We start from the raw sequence: 20,096 nt of genomic DNA, 5'->3' as shown, positions 1-20,096 counted from the left end.
AATTTAGACACATGGGTGTTTCAAACATTTGTCAGGTAATAATACACCCTTCATCTCTATTCCACCTACATCAGACACAGTTTTCATTTTTGTTGTACAGACTTTGGGATGTCATGAGAACTATGAAACTTCTCCCACCCTACCAAAGACTCTGTGAAAGCCTCCTTGTCCCAATTTTCAGTGGTCATCTGGGAATTCACTTAATTTGTTATTTCTCATAATAGTCAATGACAGGATAGGGGTTTGAACAGACTTTCAAACAAAATAGAAGCCAACTTAATGAGATGTTTTCCCCTAAAATAGGTTGTTATTCAGTGGATTTCATAAGAAAGATGATCATTTCAAAATGTATTAGTACTAAAATATGAAAGAGAACACAGAAAACAAGTCATTTTATATTATAGCTAATAAATCAATCACTGATACTGACAGCCTTGGTTGAGTGGTTTCTACATGCTAGGCACCCTCCTGTGTATTTCACAACGGCCCGCCAATTCGATCCCAACAAATAGCTAGCATTATGGCCTCAACTCTAGAAATAAAGATCTAGAGACCCACACATAATAGCAGAACAATGACGACAATGATGATGGTAACTAATAGACTACAGATAATCGCTTTCCTCGGAACTATTCTCTGTGAAAGTCAAGGCTATTTCTAATATCCAGTACTTGCTTCAAGTGTAGAACTTATTGTGCAACCAGAATTTAGTTAAGTGCAGGCAGTGAGTTTATTATCCAATCAACTCTGCTATAAGGTGACACATGCATTCTTAGAAGTCACCATGCTATGGAAAATTTTGCAATAAAAGTACTAGATTTATGGGGGAAATTGTGTTATAGGGACACTTTAAGTACAAGGAGACTTTAGACTGAACATCAAATGCAAAAGAGGGTACCAGAGGTGAAATAGGTGAGCAAAGGACATACCCAGGGGAAAAGCAAGCAGGGCCAGGTATACACTGTGAGAAAAAGGACTGGGGAGCAGTGTCAACACCTTACACACTTGACTCTAGACTGTGTTCCTTCTGCCACTAGAATGTGGTTCCCTGACTGCAGAAAGAACGCCCTGTCACTGGCACAGTGGTCTGTGTGGCTTCTTGGTAGTGGCCTACCACCGTCCACCACTGTGGATACCTCTGTATCCATGAGTTCCACATCCATGGATTCAGCAAACTGCAGGTGAGAAATATTTGGGAAAAAATTTTTCCAGAAAGCTCCAAAAACCAAACCTTGAATTTTCAGCATGTTGGCAACTATTTACATAGCATTTGCATGGTATTTATGACTATTTACATAGCACTTGGGCTTCCCAGGTGGCACAGTGGTAAAGAATCCACCTGTCAATGTAGGAGATGCAAGAGACACAGGTTCTTTCTCTGGGTCAGGAAGATCCCCTGGAGAAGGAAATGGCACCCCACTCCAGTATTCTTGCCTGGAGAACCCCATGGACAGAGGAGCCTGGTGGACTACAATCTATGGGGTTGCAGAGTCAGACATGGCTGAGCAGCAGGTGTGGCATGGCACATGGCATTTACATTGCATCAGGTATTATAATTAACCTAGAGATGATTTACAGTATATGAGGGTACATATACGTAAATACTGCATCATTTTATATAAGGGACCTGGGTATCCTCAGATTTTCGTATCCTCAGGGGGTCTTGGTATCAATCCCTCATGGATACTGAGGGTGACCAGTCTCACTGAAAATGCCAGTGATAAGTGGGTGATGCACCAACACTGGAAATGAAAAGTCTCTGTCACATAGCCTATCTGGAAAATACAGCTACATGTGGTCATTAACAGCTTGCCCTGGAATCTGTCAAAGCAGTCTTCAATTAAACTGATTCTGAAACTTTCACAGAAGAGTTGGCAACTTTCAAAGTTGTTCAGGAGAAATCTAGACTGTTTGAATTTCTTAGTATTTTAGCAGTCAATACTTACAGAAGGAGAACTCCAATAACCCTCAGTGCTACGTCTATTTATAAAGCAACAATGACATCTCATGGTGCTCTGCGGTCACATTTATGTGCCAATGAACTTTTAGACCAAGATGAGAAAATGCACAGGGCAGATTTAGCTGGGCTTTGCCTGGCCCTGAATTCAGCACAGAGCTGTGTCTCTAATACTATACTTGCTGGTACATGTCAATCAGACAGCACATGAATAGGCCTGGCTTTTTAGACCCTACATTCTAGTTAATTACTAAGACGTACATTAAAAGTTTAAAATATATGACAGCGAATACTAAGGAAGACTTATCTTAAGGTCTACACACCAATATCCTGATACAAATATTCGGCAGAATATAAATATTAGCAGCTCACATTTCTTTTTTTTTTTTTTTATCCCTTCTCCCTCTGGGAGCTTATTTTTATTTTTATTTTTTTTTCCACTTATTTTTATTAGTTGGAGGCTAATTACTTTACATCATTGCAGTGGTTTTTATCATACATTGAAATGAATTAGCCATGGATTTACATATATTCCCCATCCCGGTCCCCCCTCCCACCTCCCTCTCCACCCCGTCCCTCTGGGTCTTCCCAGTGCACCAGGCCCGAGCACTTGTCTCATGCATCCAACCTGGGCTGGTGATCTGTTTCACCCTAGATATACATGTTTCAATGCTGTTCTCTTGAAACATCCCACCCTCGCCTTCTCCCACAGAGTCCACAAGTCTGTTCTATACATCTGAGTCTCTTTTTCTGTTTTGCATATAGGGTTATCGTTACCATCTTTCTAAATTCCATATATATGTGTTAGTATACTGTAATGGTCTTTATCTTTCTGGCTTACTTCGCTTTGTATAATGGGCTCCAGTTTCATCCATCTCATTAGAACTGATTCAATGGCTGAGTAATATTCCATGGTGTATATGTACCACAGCTTCCTCATCCATTCGTCTGCTGATGGGCATCTAGGTTGCTTCCATGTCCTGGCTATTATAAACAGTGCTAGCAGCTCACATTTCTTGTATACGTGTTTTCCAGGCATTGTACGGAGCACTTTGCATATTTTAAATGAATTAGGTCATCAGAGTCAGCATTTGAACCCTAAACTATTGTTATCTTCAGTTTGCAAATGAGGAAACTGACAGCCAGAGGTTCTGTTTATCAGACTTTTAGAAAACTACTTGGTAGAGTAATGTGCAAAACACCACCTGACTTGGAACCCTTCGCCTACATTTTCCTTAGTTCTACAAGCTGGGTCACACATGGTGGTTGGCAGGAAAGCCACATTCAACCAAGGAAAAGAAACTGGATTCTGGAAATGCATTGAAGTTGATGATAAAATTCAGGCTTAAGTATCCGAACACTGCAAGGCAGGGAGCATCCTTCCCATGAGTTCAGGCCATCAAGGATGGACTATGGTGAGGTGATGAGCCACAGACAGCCAGATGGGACAAGGGCAGTCTGGGATGGGGGAGGGGAGGAGCTGACCCCAGTAACGCTGTATGTGCCAGAACCCCTATGTGCTGGTAAGAGAGACCAAAATCGACCACTAACACCTTTATCTCTCTCAAGAAATGATAAGGAAGATAAAACAAAATGGTATAAAATATCCAAAATCAAACAGGGTAATTCTACAATCTGCATTGCTCATTTGACAACAAGCATTGGATAAAACAGGAATAGCCTTGAGACTAAAAAATAAATATGCTGTAATCTGCCGCAGATTACCACACTGAGCTCCCTGCGTCATACGGCAGCTTCCCACGAGCTACCTATTTTATACATGGAAATGTTTCTATTTCACCGCTGATCTTTCAATTCATCCCACCCTCTCCTCCCCACAAGGCTGTTCTCTATGTCTGCGTCTCTATTCCTGCCCTGCAAATAGGCTCACCAGTACCATCTTTCTAGATTCCATAAATATGTTTTAATATATGATATTTGTTTTTCTTTTTCTGACTAACTTTACTCTGTATAAGAGACTCTAGATTCATCCACCTCACTCAAGTGGGTAGTGAGGGGTGGGAGGAGGTTCAAGAGAGAGGGGACATATATGTACTTATGACTGATCCACATAGTTGTATGGCAGAAGCCAACACAATACATTATAAAGCAATTATCCTCTAATTAAAATAAATTAAAATTAAATGTTGTAATTTGCTAAAAAAAAAAAAAATTGTACTAAAAGGGCTGCTAGGGTGAAAACTCAAGAGTCAAAAAGCAAGCATCCCACCAAAGGCCAAGAAGAGAGCAGCTGAGTTCCCTTCCTGGGGCTGAGCTGGGTTGCATCCCCACGAACAAGGACCTCTGGGTTCTCTGCAGACTGGGGTCTTCCTGTCTTTCTACCTATGTAACTTATTGAAAAATCCTTTCATAGTACTACATGTTAGGTCCTATCCTACTTTACAAATCTCATTTAATCACCACAACATCATGAGGTGGTGGTGGGGACTCGTGTTATCATCCCCATTTACAGATGTGGAAGCTAAGTCAGACAGAGGTGAAGTAATCTGTCCCAGGTCACAAAGCGAGTAAACAGGAAATGAACTCAGATTAGCTCTGGAGTCTTCATTCCTAACCACTCTGCAACATAAAGGATTTAGAAATTTGGTCAATGATGTTCCTGTTGGTTTTCACAGATTCCTGAAATGTCACCCGAAATTACAAAAATGTCAAAACAAGTATCAAAGTCTTGATAGATCCTAGCTTGAAAAGAACAAAATTACAGACTCCATAAAATAAGCAACATTGCTACTAGAGTCCTAAATGACTAAGTAGTCTTTCTTGAGAAAAAGCATGCATGTATACACATACCTGCATAAATATTTACATAAGTATATAAGTATACAACTTATGTATATAAATATAAACTCAACAAACTACAGATGGTTTCTTCAACTGCAAAATTTGCCTTTGAGTGGAGAAATAGAAGAAAAGCTTAAGATCCCATGGGTCAGTTTATCTCCCTCTCTTTCTTGGACTGGCTCATTCATGGTTTGCAAAGCCCTCATTAGTAGGATGACGGCAGTGGCCTTGGAGGACAAAGTAGCAATGCCTAAGTTCATAGCCCTCTGTTTCAGGGTAGGACTTTCTTGGACAGGGTGGGCAGCAGGGTAGAATAGAGATGAAAGTCTAAAGGTATTGTAATAGGAAAAGATGAGCTTTAAAAATATGGTCTAGTTCACAACCAAAAGGATCATTAATTCAATATTGTTTTGTCTTTATATTTTACATTTGTCATGTATTATACACTGAGCAGCTGCCAGCTCCTATAAAGCATTCAGAAACATGCACATTCAAATTAATGTTTGCTGGAAAACAGTATTCCTTCCAGATGAAAAGCAAAGTCTCTTTTAATTTCTTCTCCAGAGACCCAGATTGAAGAGCTAAGGTCAGAAATGGCCAGGCAGCTAATAGATCTGATGGCAGTCCCTGTATATTTAGAGAAAGGCTGTGTGGCCACTGAGTCATCGGTAGGAAGAAGGTGCCCCTTATACAAACACATGAGCTCATCCACTGTGTGCTTCTTAAGCGCCTCCTCTTTGTCAGCACTGCAGACACGATGGTATCACTGCACAACATCACTGCCTGCACCGAACTGGTGGCTCAGGCCAGGAGACGGGCGGTCAGACGACCAGGTTAGTGGGCAGAGAATTACAGACAGACAGCAGTGACCTAAGAACAACAGTGTTTTGAGGGCCTGTATGTAGAAGAGGGCAGCGGAGGACAAGGCGGTTAGATAGCATCACCGACTCAATGGACATGACCTTGAGTAAACCCCGAGAGAGACTGAAGGACAGGGAAGCCTGGCGTGCTGCAGTCCATGAGGTCACAGAGAGCTGGAAGGGACATAGTGACCGAGCAGCAAATGTTGGTAAAGAAGCTGGCTGAGAGTTAAGGTCGTGGGGGAGGCAGGCTGGAATGGGTGCTCTAAAATGTAGAGGAACATTCCACACAGAAGGAAACACTAATAAATAAAAGTCACACACATGCATGTAGAAAAGTCTGTGGTTGAATAAGCATAGCATCTTCAAGAACTGAAGGAGGGCCATGTGGATGAAATCCTAGAGAGACAGGTAGGAAAGAGGTGAGGAGAGTGGTGGATAATTAGCCTGAGAAACCAGACAAGGGAAAAGACCATGCAGGCCCTTGTAAAACCCATTAAAGATGGGGATTTTATCCTCAGACACAGAGGAAGATACCGTTGTGGAAAACCATGGTCAAATGCATTGTGAAGAGGCTAGGTTTTCCACTGATGTAGAAGGCTGTGGGAACTGGTCACTTGAACTTTTCTTTTCAAATGTACTTGAAATGTACTTATTTATTTATCTACCTATTTTTTACCTCTTTATTCATTCATTTATTTTCAGCTTTACTGAGGTTATCACCGATTAATACAAATTGCATATATTTAGGATATATAACATTTTTTAAGAGGTACAGTGTGATGATGTAATATACATATTTAGATATTGTGACCTGATTTCCACAATCAAGTTAAGGAACACACCCATCACCTCACAGTGAGCCTAGGCTTTAGAAGTCATGAAAACCACAGACATATCTAAGTGAATGGTGGGCTATGAATCATGACAAGTCACTTCATAAATGTAAATGGACCAAGTCAAGCTGTCTGTAGCTTTCTTCTTACTGATCTTACTGTTCCCCACCCGCTTCAACCCTCATCTTTTCCACTTTAGGCAAGACAGTGATTCAACACAGTGAAGAATGAGTGAACGGGTGGCTCTACTGATTTCTCAAGAGGCAAAAGGATATAAGCACAGCTACGGGTACCATCTGAATACACGTAACACATGCCAGGGCGAGGTTTCATAGCCCCTTAGCACCTTCCCTGGGCGCTCAGACGGTAAAGCGTCTGTCTCAGGAAGATCCCCTGGAGAAGGAAATGGCAACCTACTCCAGTACTCTTGCCTAGAAAATCCCACAGACGGACGAGCCTGGTGCAGGCTACTGTCCATGGGGTCGCAAAGAGTCGGACAGGATTGAGTGACTTCCCTTCACTTCACAGCAACTGTATAAGCCAACATCACTAGGTCTTGGTCCCTTGCCCATTAATGCTTTGTAAACCAGAATGAAGCAAGAAGGGCTTACTTTCCAAGGAAAGTAAGCATGCAGGCTTACTACTACTCTGTAGGCATGATGAAGGTGAACCCTTTCCAAAAAGAAAAAAAAAAAATACAGAAAGATACATATATTGACATAATGAGTTTTTCAAATAAGGTCCCTGGGTATCTGTGCAGTAAGAGATCATGTAATGTTAATTGTTTTGTGAAGGTATGGGGGGGTAGGAAAAAACTACCCCTTACTCGAGATTGCAAATATGACCTTCATGGTTTTATATCTAGTTGCCCTTCTGAATAAAGGTACTTCAGATCTGATGCAAGGTTGACACTGAACCTCTACGAAGCAGACTTTTCCAGGATAGACCTGCACTTGGAGCTACCTTATGACTTTAAATCAATGATATTTATGTATAAAGTCTCCAAGAAATGTGCAGAGCCACTCTGTCTCCCCAGGGTTTGTGCTTTCTCTGCCTGTCAGAGTCGTGCTTGGCATCATGCTGGGCGTCCGGCCTCCCTTTGCAGCCACTTTATTTGTAAGAGTGTCTTGTGTGTTCTGTCTCCTAGCTCTACATACAAACCACCACGCTTACAATCTCCATGAACCTAAGTGCATCAGTGGCGCTGGGGATGCTATACATGCCGAAAGTGTACATCATCATTTTCCACCCTGAACTCAATGTCCAGAAACGGAAGCGAAGTTTCAAGGCAGTGGTCACGGCAGCCACCATGTCATCGCGGCTGTCACACAAGCCCAGTGACAGACCCAACGGTGAGGCCAAGACAGAGCTTTGTGAAAACATAGACCCAAACAGTAAGTATCTCTCCCTTCCTTCCGTCTCCCCGTCCCGCATCAGGAAGCTCTGGCAGATGTGGTGTATGCTTGCCTTTCTTTGGAGAAAGGCTGTGCGCGCTCTTGTCTTCTGGGCTGGGTCGCCTTGGCGAATGCTGCCGTTTGCTCCTAAGAGTGTGCTCACCACTTTCTTTTTGCTCCCTGTTGGGAAGCAGCTTTCAGAAGCTCTGCTTAAGATGTGTGAAATCTCCCCCATCCCTGGCTTCTTATCCTTTGGTCCCAAGCCCTCCAATTGACATCAACACAGCTATGGAGTCACCTTCCTTGTTCCCTTCCTCTTAGGGGATCAACTTCCTGCTGGGGAACCTCAGACACCCCATTGAACTGTAGCAATAGGGATGAAGTTGAAATATTTAAGAACTTTGGAAGCATAACTTCTTTCCACTGGAACATGAATGTGGAGAAATTTACGATTCCTTACTAAGGAAGACTTCTAGAAACAAAAATCACATCAGATATTTGAATAGAACAGGGAAACTTCCATCCAAGTATATAGGCCCAGACACCACCATGCTAATGGCCTCCCCATTTGGGAAAGCATCTACCAGATCACTGCAGAGGAGTTTTAGCCCATGAAAAATAAAGTATTAGAGGTGAGATTAAGGATGAAATGCCAGATTTTATATCTTTGTGGCCTGTCTGCTAATCCCGCATGGCCTTTAGCCATCCCTGCAAATGACCGCAAAGAAGATGGACATAAGACACTAGTTTGTTTAAAACAAGAAAAGAAAAAGAAAGACAATTTTAGCCAGATTTAGATGCTTAAAATTCCCAGTTGCAAACTTTACTAGTACTATGGTGGTAAGAGTGAATTGCAGATTAAACATACCACTTCCAGGATTTGTTTTCCAAGACAACACTTCATAGGGCTGCAAAGAGCCAGACACAACTGAACCAACTCAGTGTGTATAGAATGAAGCAGATTGGTGGGTTCATGATATTTCCTATTTTAACTAGAGGAGGGATTCGGGCCGGCCATTATGCCATTCAAGACACACTGTCCAATTATGACCTGATTTTGTTGTACCCAAAGATTTACCGCCAAGCAGAAAGCAATTCCATTGTTCTGAATACTCTGAGGTACTCCTTGACACTCTACAACTGAGATCTTAAAAAACCAGCAAACAACTGAATTTGGCCCTGAAAACTTTTGACAACAGCTGTACAAAGATCCATGATCTCAGTCCAATCCATTTCTCAATAGTTAGCTGAATAAATACAGTGACTGCTTGAGAGTCTGTAGACAAGGAAACAAATGCCCATTACCAACGTCATGGGCTTCACCTGCATGTTTCAATAGAAGAGATTTGGGGACAGGCAAGAGGAGGGAGAAACCACGGAGGTACAGGCTCTGTTCTTATGTGCGCAGAACAAATGATCAGTTCCAGGAAGGGGAACAGAGAGAGAATCACTGTGACAATCACTGTGGTATAGGAAAAGACTTCGGGTTGAGACAGACCTCAGTTCAAAGCTAAGCCACTCCACTCAACAGCTGTGTGGCTTTGACAATCACTGAGTTTTCCTCAAGCTCAGCATTCTCATGTATTAAATGGAGATAATGATATCTATATCATAAGCACATCATCATGTCTCGGGCATCTAGAGACATGTGTGTCAATTACATGTTAATTTTCTTCCACTTCTGAACAGGTAAAAAGGTTAAAGGCATACCAAACACCACAAGGAAGATGCAACTGGCCAATAAAAATACTTTTGTGAACATATTTATGCATATTTATATGCATTCTGTATTGTTAAATATACTACATGGTTATACTTCTATAGCCTAGGACCCCTTGCAGGATTTGCATTATACAAAACCCTTACCCTGAAGATGTTCCAATAGCAGTTTTACATTTATATTTGTGCAGACACACAAATTTAACAACATATGCCCAATACTGATAAAAAGAAAATATGATCAAAAGTCTATATGTATTGAACATTCATGATCAAATTAGAAATTTTGAATTGGGATAATTAATCTAATACTGCACTACTTAAAAATAACTAGCTTTCAAACAACATTTCTACTGTTTCTAACCTTTAATGATGAGGATCTACCCTTGTTGAGGCTGTGTGGGGTATGCTACTGGCTGTTAAAATGTTTATTTTAACATGACCCTGATAATAACAAAAACACATCTGCTATCCTTTGAGATAGGCATTAAATAGAATGCTCTGGGTGGGAGATCTCTCTTACTCTTCCCGATAACTCTGTAGGCCAGTGACCATTCGTTGTCCTTTTACTGAAAAACCCTAGGATCAGGAAGGTGAGAGATTATCACAAAGTCCTACACTACATAGCAGGGCAGCTTGGTCTGAAACCCAGGTCTGATCCCCAAACCCATGCTTGCTGCTCTCTGCTGCTCTTTCCCACAACATGAGTGATATGTCATAATCCTAATGCAGAAATTACTCTTTGGGCTTCTCTGTTTGGTAATCCAGCTTGCATATACAGAATATAATGATGTCTGGTGGCCGACTCTTTGGTGAAATGTGCTGTGAAACGCATCGCTGTTTGCTATGTTGTCTGCAAAGACAGGAGCTCAAAGAAGGCTGCCTGGGTAGAGGCCTCATCTGACAACTCAAAAATCCAAGTATCTTAATTACCTGTGTCAGTCACGACAGTCATTCTATTTGGGATTCATCTGATGCCTTTTCCTTGAAAAAGTTTTGCTGGGTTTTGTCATTGTTGATATTTTGGTGTCTACACAGAATAAAGATAAATAGTTCAAGGACGGGGGGAAAAAGATGAAATCCAAAAGAGCCTTTGTCTCACAGTAAATCCAAAAGATGTTTTAAAAATTATTTTAGTTATTTTGGTTTTGTGTAGACACTCCCTGAAAGTAACCATCAATAATGTGCCCAGGTATTTGCTGAATTATAGGAGGAGATTCATGTACCTCCAAACATTGGGGTTTCTGATGACCCAACTCTCAAAGGTCCTTAAGAAAAGTCAGAAGACCTTTTCTGTGCAAAATCTGTCCAGTAGAGTTTTCTGCAATGATGGAAATGTTCTCTATCTGTGCTGTCCACTATAGAAACCACTGGTCACATGTGGTGATTCAGAACTTAACATATGGCTACTTAACTGATGAAATACACTTGAAATTTTTACTTCATTTTAAATAAATTTAAATAGCCATCCATGACTCTGAGGACTCCATCGGAGAGCAGAGCCAGAGATCATAAAAGCAAGGATTTCACTCTGGGACACTCGGTTTGAGCCCATACTGGAAATACCTCCCAAGGTTTTAGCAATGATGCTGAACTGGGACAAAGTCAACTTAACAGAATGAAATATGTGAGGTAAGACAAAAATGCAAACCTATAGTTATTTTAAATGACCCCTAAGGAGCCACTAAGATGGGAATGGTACATCATAGATCACCATTATATCCGGAAAACCAGTCCCTAGTAATAGAAAAATGAGTATATATAGAGAAAGAACAGTAGTGAAAATTCACTTAATGAAAATAGACAAGGCTGTTTTGATGAGAGAGATTATTATTCTATTCTATTTAATACTGAATGTAGCTCCAAGTAATGTCAAACTCCTGAACTTCGGTAACAGAGACAAATAAATTATTGGCTGAAATAAAACTTTCTGGTTAAAAAGAAACAAATAAAAGCACAGACCATGGGCCTGAGGAAGGACTGTCTCTCCAAAGGGAGAGTTCTGCCTACTGTTCTCTGAGGGAGTGTGTCTGGGAGGATGTTGAATTTATAGGATGAGCGACCTTCTTGTTTCCCTAAACACTTGGTCTCAGTGTATTTCAATCTTCAGTGTTTTCATTTTTAATCATTGCAGTTTGTCATCTGGTGCATGCTCACTTCTATTCATCCAACTCCATACAGCAAGTATACATTCATCTAAAAACAAATGTGTTGGCGCGATATGGGCAGAAATTAAAGCTGCCCGTGCACTGCTTGATTTTTCCCCAAGAAGTTTGGTTTCCCTCTTAGGTTGCCTCTTCAGTTCAAACTTCATTGCTTGAAAGAAAAAGTTCTTTCTGCATGGATTCAACAAAATGTAAATCTTCTCAAAAACTGTCATGCATCTCTGTACTGCTGCCATATTGAATATCCAGAACTGGGTCGATGCTGGTTGGTTTCTGAGCTCAGATGAAAACCATCAGGGGGTCTAAGGGTGTAACTCCGCAACTTACTGTATTTTTATTTATACAAGCCATATTTCTGCTGCTAGAGGACCACAAGTGCCTGACTTAATGTGGGGAGCTTTAGATCTGGCCACCACGAAGCCTTCTCCACATTCCTTCTCTAAGAAGAAGGGCATCTCAACCTCTGGTTCTCGCACCTGTGTCCTGAATTAGGCTCATTTCTCCCAACTTTCTGTTGTTGACTTGGCAGGTGTATGTTCATGGCAAACTTGAAGATGCCAGATCAACTGGAGGACTTGGTTCTTGGCTTATCTATGGCCACCAAGACCTTTTTCCAGTTGGATGAATAATATTAACTGAGGCAGCATGGCTTTATTGAGATGGTGGGTAGGAACTGCTTCCTTCCTCGCCTGGAGTGGTCAGAACCAGAAGATGCTCTGTGAATTATCCTCTGATCAGATGCTTTCCTTGTAAAGGATTGCAGTACACAGAATGAACAGCCCTAAGCTACCTGGTTCTAAACAACCATCCATTTTCTGAGCCAGTGCCCCAGCCAGTGCAGAGGAACTGCTCAGGTACCCGGAATGGTTACAAATAGTTTACTCTGTGGCTTCCTAGCGATTAGAGATGGCAGGAATGTGGACAGCTGGGGCACCCCGCCTTTTTGGATATGGGGCAATATGACCGATAAAATGACTTGGAGAGAGAAGCTGGACACACACTGTGCAAAAGACTAGTTTAAGACAAGGAGCATATTGTGATGAAGCACATTTTAGAAGAATGGCCATTTACCACTGAAACAGAAAGTCAATAATAAGATTTTAAATATAAGTTTGTATTCCGGTCCTTTATTGAAAATTACTATTTGCATATACTTAGGGAAAATATATAAATAAAAATTTGTGCTGCTCAATAAATCCCTCAACTGCTAGAAAATGGATGAGGGCACCACAATCTACCCAAGTAACAATGCTGAGAAAATCCTGGAACATGCTCCTGTGCTGTGTCAATTGGTGATGGCTTTTGTTTTGTTTTGCTTGTTCATTTGTTTGGATTCCTGACATTCTCCACATTATGTTACTTGTTTCATTCTTCTGGACTAATCATGCAGGTCAGCATGAAAGGTCTAGGCTGAGGAAAAATTAGGATATCAACAGGAAGAAAAAAAAAAAAAAACCTTCTGAGCAGGTAGATACATTATTTTGGAGCTGGTTCCCTCACCTGCTTCAGTTAAAGTAAAGCCCAAATGCAAGGCACCAATACTCCCATGTTCAGAGGTACCTGAATTGTGGTCAACTGGTCTACCAAAAGCTACTGAACCCACTGAGAGAGTGGGCTTAATGTCTGTGGTCTCTATCGCAGCCTCTTCTCCAAAAGGAAAGAAAAAAAAATAAAAAGGAATATTGTGTGCACATTTATTTTATACATACCTATATATTTACTTTTCCTGTAGACTGTATACCACCAGTAAGAAAGAGTGTACAAAAGTCTGTTACTTGGTACACTATACCACCAACAGTATAGCTTTTGCCTGCTTTCCAAAAGGTAAGAAACAATCTACTTTTTGTTTATTTGTGTGTTCTTGTCTCCATTGAGAATTAGAAATGTTCCCATGTAAACTGTGCATGATTACCTCAAAATCTATGTATATGAAGAAATGCATTTTCAAAGACGATGTTTGCTAGGTTTAGTGTAGATGGCTGCTCTGGGTCACATGCCTGGTTTATTTTCTGGAGAACAGGTGATTGGGTGTGTGCATATGTGTCTTTCCTGAACCAGATCCAGTAATGGCCGAATTGGTGCTGGTCACTCTACTTTAAAAGTCTCAATGGTGAGAGCTTATTTTTATATGTATTTGTTCATACTCTGGTTTGCGAAGGCAATATGGAAAACTTGGGTGAGAAGGAGGGTGTTTTTACAAGCTTAGTAAAAGTATTTGTCCTGGTTTACTTTTTTATTAAATATATACTGAGAAATATCAACGAATGACTCTATCATCTCAAACCCAAAATGGTCATGGTTCCTTTTTTGAAGCAAATAAATAGAAAAGCTTTGCTGGCTGGGCTTGATGATGTATTAAAGAGGATATGGGACTCATAATTCTGCCTAAGAGAAACAAGGAACCACCTTCACTTATCTGAGGAAAGCAGGTAGAGGTTCAGCGAAAAGACCTCAAGAGTCTAAAGATAAATTTCAACATTAGTCAAACCCAAGAAATACCATTAAATACCTCAGGTGTTCAAACTTATACCTTAGAACAGATGGTCAATTGTGTGATGTGTGAACAGGCATGGGAATGGTCTGCTCTGAGAGTTGTTACAGACTCACCATTGATGATTATGTTGGGTTGGGCAAAAAGTTCATTCTGGCTTATCTATAACATCTTATGAAAAAAAACTAGAACACACTTCTTGCCCAAACCAGTATATCACTTTGAGCCCTTACTAAAGGATATATGCTATGAAATAGTAGCAGTAGTTATAGTGGTGCCTTCCTGTTTCAGCCTAAGCAATGTGATAGAACAATGAAAAGTAAGACTTGCTTTGGCACGCAACCTTGTCCAACTGGTCAGGTCAATTCATACTGAAGGAAAACTAACAATAGAAAACATGGAATAGAGTCATTAAATTCATGGGGTGACTTTGAAGAAAAGGCCCCCTTTTGTTTTCCTCTAAACCGCCTACTATACTTATAAAATCAACAGAAGGAGACTTCTCTCTAGAGATCTCAAGTAAGAGAGCAGACACTGGAGGGGGAAATATTGCACCATAATGTGGGCTAGTCTTCCCCTTTCCTAACGCGGACCATTTTGTCAGATCATTGCTATGCTTCTTTCCATATTTGTTTTTATAATGGTATTCTGAGTACAAATAGTATTTTTTTCCTTTTAATCCATTTAGAACTGTAAGACAGGACAAGAGTACTTTCAAAGTGTAATTACATTTCCTGTTGATTTAGATGGATGCCGGCAACTCTGTCTTTAATTTCAGATGTATTGTTCTCATAGCTATTCCCTTTTTCCATATTGACACGGTCTGTCCTAGTTTTTAAATAGGGCATTCTTTTGTCCCAGTGAATTTATAACTGTATTCCAGTGAGATTTCAAGTTTTGCAGTACAAGTGCTTGTCAAAACACTGCAGCTCATCACTTTAATAGTCCTTTTACATGAAACTGCCTGAGCATAAATGAGAAGGAAGTTTCCCTGGGTAAAAATGATAGATTGAATCCGAATCCATTAAAAATTCTCCCTACCTCCATTCTCAGCTGATGCCTTTTGGTTTAAAGGGTGCAAGATAAAAATGTTTGAAGTCAACCTCCTGGTTAAAAAGTACTTTTAGGATCTGCTGCTTAGAAATAAACTTTTTCTCTAGGATTTTCTTGTTTCAAAGAGTTTGATTAGGTGCTCACCTTTTCTGCCAATTTAAAAATGCATAAACCTTAATTAGGATGAATTGGTTAACAGTGCTTTTCAGGTCTACTGTATCCTTCTACTTTTCTGTCTATTCATTCTATTAATTTTTGAGAGCTTGATACTAAAACTAACTAAAAATATTCATCTACTTAAAAATAACTGTAATACATAGTAGAACTATATGTAACTTTGTTCTGTATTTTCCAAATCTTCTGTAAATGTTTTATCATAGTTTCATAATTTAAAAAATAAAAAAGAAAGAAGATTCAAAGATTATAGAAGTGGCTTCCTAAATTAATGATAAACATCTTACACAGTTACTTAAAAATAATTGAGAACGGAAGTTTGTCTAAGTCACAGGTATTCAAATAGGGGAGTGTATGACCACGTTCAAGTTCCAGTGAGACTGGACAGCTTGGGCAAACAGTGAAAGAAGACATGTCATGTTGTTCATTCAAATCCATCTCTATGTGCCTGTTTTCAGGACCACAAAAACAGTAAAGAAAAACCTATCAATTCTAGAGTGAAATTCTGTAAAACTTCAATTTAGGCCACCATGCCTCAACAAAAGCACATGATATTGAGCAAATCAAACATCTGCTTTTGGGGATTTAGAGGAAGCAGGTTCAAATTCAGACAGAACTGAATAACCTGATTTGAAAACACTTTCCCTGTAACCCACTCTCCTTTGACAGATACAGTTTAGATCAGATATCGCCTGACTCAGCACTGTCTGCATCTCTTGTCTGAATGGTGTTAAATTTTGAAATTTTGCAGTGTTATCAATCTAGTGGTATTTATTTTAACTTCAATGAAGCAAAAAACAAAAACTGATCACACATAAATAAAAGTCCTCCATTAACCTGGCATCATCACCAGATCAGGAAATGGGTTGTCATGTTAGGAGGTACATTTTCATACTACAGGATGGTTTTTCTGATTGGAAAACTTTGAGTTGAATTCAGCCTTGCAAATATGGACAGTCCCAAGTCTGATCTTACAGTCTGCTTAATAGTACTGAACCCTGTTTTGTCCAGGTATGTTGTTCTGAGCAAGTACATTGGTTATAATATTATGGACAGTTCACTAATGTATTATGTGGTGGGGTACATTATTTATGTTTTTTATAATTTCTTGTTCATCATTTCTGCAATGGGGTTGTTTCATATTTTTAAGCTTTTCAGAAGTGTGCAATCTCAGTTTTTGTAATGTGTTGACTCCCCCTTCCTCTTCGGCAATAAAGGCAGTAACCCTGAGTTAACTGAAGACTCCTTCAACTAAAATTCCATTTAAGAATACTCTATAAGTACAGCTTAGCAAGGAATATATGTTCCCTGGCCTTTGACATTGAACCACCTTAGAAATAAATGCAGCTACAAATCTTGCCAGCATATTTCTTTCTGCCTAAGTGCTCTGTGAAGTACCCCCATTTCTCTCACCAGGGTTTGATCTCGGCACCCTCAAAAACCAATTATCTGCCCTCCTCATTCTGTAACTTTGGTTGGACTTAAAGAATGGGATGAAAGTCCACATGGCTAGGATGTCTACTAGTTCATGTCATGAAAGGAACACATACATCATTCCCCGGAGTCCTGAAAACTATGTCAACTTTGACATTGAAACCTGGCACCACATCGTCTGGCCAGGGTCTGTGAAACAGAAGAGTGTTTTTAAGTTGGGTCAGTCGGAAAAGTGTTTGTCAAGCACGGCTCCCCTGAGTCAGCCCTAAACTGACTAGGAATTGGCAAGAGAAGCCGACAGTACCCTCAGGGACCTCAGATCTAACAGAGGACTTGCAGGTAAGCAATTTCAATTCAGGGTGACAGGGGGCTCTTAGGAGAAGTAGCAGGAGGGAGTGTGGAGAGCATCACCCAGGGGGGTTTGTTCGAGCTGTTCTTAAAAGATGAAGGCCTCTGGGCAGCCATAAAAAAAAAAGGCTGGAGGCAGGAAACAAGGAAGCACAAAGAAGCCGAGACACAAAGAACATGCTGGGTCATGGGATGGGATTGCAGTTCTGTGAGACTGCGATATTACTGTGTACTGAGGCAGAAGGTTTTGAGGATGACAGAGGCTGTGTAGAGAGGGACTGAAACTTGTTTATCACTCTGCTGTGAATACGGTGCCTGCAAACACCGAGGCCTCAGAAAACGTCTGTGGAGTGTAATGTATCACATACCAAAGGCTCCCAGCCTCACCCACGGTGCTATAGGCAACAGTAAATACCTACCAAGTGGGGCTTCCCTTGTAGCTCAGCTGATAAAGAATCTACCTGCAATGCAGGAGACCCCGGTTCAATTCCTGGGTTGGGAAGATGCCCTGGAGAAGGGGTAGGCTATCCACTCCAGTATTCTTGGACTTCCCTGGTGGCTCAGATGGTAAAGAATCTGCCTGCAATGGAGGAGACCTGGGTTCGATCTCTGGGCTGGGAAGATCCCCTGGAGGAGGGCATGGCAACCCTTATTCTTCCCTAGAGAATCCCCATGGACAGAGGAGCCTGGCAGGCTACAGTCCATAGGGTCGCAAAGAGTCAGACCCGACTGAGGACAAGATAGAGGAGTTATTAATAATAAGAAAGTGCCAAGTCTTCAGCTTCAGCAAGCAAAGGTGTAGTCTTCCAGATAAAATTTCTAAAGTCACAAAAGGCAGTATTTGACCCTGTTGTCACAAGTCTCAAAACAGTGTTTTTATTGATAATCCTTAAAACTGATGGTCAGCGCTATACTCGCTATGGCATAAATATTGTTCCTACTGATGAGCTACCCTGTGGATGAAACCAGCCAAGTTTTATGCCCATTTGTTTCCTTGTATGGACTGCAGAGACCAGTTTTCATTCGAAGGGAACATCAACTTCAAAGTTATCTTTGGAAATGAATTCTAAGTGCTTGAGTTAAATGGTAATAGCTTCTAATTTGGTAAAAACAGAAACATGATCAATGTAATATTTTTTTCCTAAATATTCAGTGCATTTTCTCAGAGACTGGCATTCAGAACAGAGTTTGTGTATCAGACCCCCACTTTAATTTGCATTTGAAAAGAAAACAGCATGTCCTAAACCAAGGTCAGTTAATCTCTACAATCTTTCTTCCTTCCAATGACTGAATGAGCATCTCCTCAGGAAGCAAGCGATGGTGACTCTGGTTTCTGCTACTAAAGACATGTCTCAGCTCCGCAGATTTTTTTTTTTTTTTTGGCTGTACAATGGAATTCGGATACATTTTAAATTAACTTTCTCTAGGAATCAAAGGTAATCATTATTTCTCTTTATGATCCACATGAATATTCTCATTGTCTTTTTTTTTTCTTTTCAAATATAAGATTATTTTTCAGTCCCTTTTATATCTCTGTCCTCTTTCAGAGTAACCTCTGGAGACCCCAGCTTGCTCAAAGAGGATTGAGAAGATCATTCCAAAGCCTCTTCTTGTTGAGCCGATCCAAGCGTTTAGAGGACATAACAGGAGTCAGCCATCCCATTCTCTGTAAGTTGTGGTCCTAATATCACTTATGACCTTGTGTGTGTTGTTTCCTTTCTCCGGCTAAGAATAAGGAAAGCTGCTCCAGGGTCCTAACCATGGCCCTGATACTCTGAGTGGCATAAGCTTCATCACCTCATGGACCTCTGTGACCTTGAATAAGTCACATCCTGTATCACCTCCAGCCTCCTCTTCTGTGAAACAGGAGGAAGCTTTCCTTGCTGAGGCACTGTGGAGATGGCATGAAACCATGTACAGGAAAACCTTCCTTTATGAAGGGCTGTGCATGTATGAGGCGGCACTGTTGGTCTATGATCATCTCTCTGTGTCACCGTAATTGGCTTTTCTTTCCCCTCTTCCCTCATGGTTACTTTTTTTTTGTCTACTGTGAACCATCGGGGTTAGAAGGAATGACATCTCGATTGCTATGAAGTCAGGAACCTTTTCTCTAAATACCATGAGCTCTGTTTTTGAGATGGGTCACAGTGGTCTCTGATGGGTTATTAATAGTCTTTGGGCTAGGTGAAATTGACAGAGAAGGCGATCAGTCACTCAGCAAGACTGCTGTGGGACAGCTAGGCTCATACCACCTGATATAAGAACCACTCCATGTGATTAACTCTGACAGGTCACTCCAGGCCAGCTGGCAAGCTGAAGTGCATTTTAAGTACAAATAATACTTCTGGGTATGTCTTGAGTGATAGAATAATGGCTGAGTGGAACAGAATCACTCAGTCTTCTCTTGTGAAACACATCTGGTTTCCTTTCTAGGCCGAGATATTACAACAACATCAATTAATAAGATCTCTAGGATCTCCACTGATACTCTGGTATTTATCAAGCTTATATCAAATACAAAACTGACCCAAAGGGTCAGGCTCATTCACCTCATTATCAAAGGGCCTAGAATTGTGCTTCAAAGCAATAACAATAATATCCATTCTGATGGTTGTTATAACTGCACCATATTACGCCTAGAGACTTACAAAGTGCTCAGCCATCCAGTAAAACAGGTCGTACTGTCCCCGTTTAACATGTGGAGCCTCAAATGAGGAAACTGAGGCTCAGAACCATAAAGCAATTTCAAGTGACTCACACACCAATGAATATTTGCCTGAACTTGGCTTTCCTGGCCAGAGTTTTTTCTCATAAACTTTTCTAAAATTGAATGGAGTAGGACAAAATGTTTCAGTCTACCATA

General features: G+C 40.7%; 1 protein-coding gene and 1 long non-coding RNA gene across 19 annotated transcripts in view; one reads left to right on the top strand and one right to left on the bottom strand.

Moving 5' to 3' along the window:
• LOC110151430 (uncharacterized) overlaps nt 1-20,096 on the bottom strand; it is a 660,579-nt gene that overhangs the window by 77,076 nt on the left and 563,407 nt on the right. The window lies entirely within an intron of this gene.
• The window catches only part of GRM7 (glutamate metabotropic receptor 7), an 871,847-nt gene that overhangs the window by 807,393 nt on the left and 44,358 nt on the right, over nt 1-20,096 (top strand). For 3 of the 8 annotated variants that reach the window (XM_070455617.1, XM_070455618.1, XM_070455613.1), the window contains 2 exons: nt 7,603-7,849; nt 13,466-13,557. The exons of 1 other annotated variant lie outside the window; for it this stretch is intronic. In XM_070455617.1, the coding sequence (XP_070311718.1) occupies nt 7,603-7,849; nt 13,466-13,536 (318 nt within the window). In that variant the 3' untranslated portion in view covers nt 13,537-13,557. Of the gene's footprint in view, nt 1-7,602; nt 7,850-11,033; nt 13,410-13,465; nt 13,558-16,867; nt 18,670-18,780; nt 18,902-20,096 lie in introns of those variants that run through there. 4 more of the 8 variants (XR_011483651.1, XR_011483650.1, XM_070455615.1 and 1 more) reach the window with 4 other exon arrangements.

Source organism: Odocoileus virginianus, chromosome 26 (assembly GCF_023699985.2).
Source record: "Odocoileus virginianus isolate 20LAN1187 ecotype Illinois chromosome 26, Ovbor_1.2, whole genome shotgun sequence".
Lineage (NCBI taxonomy): Eukaryota > Metazoa > Chordata > Mammalia > Artiodactyla > Cervidae > Odocoileus > Odocoileus virginianus.
This window is presented reverse-complemented; position numbering and strand designations above follow the sequence as displayed.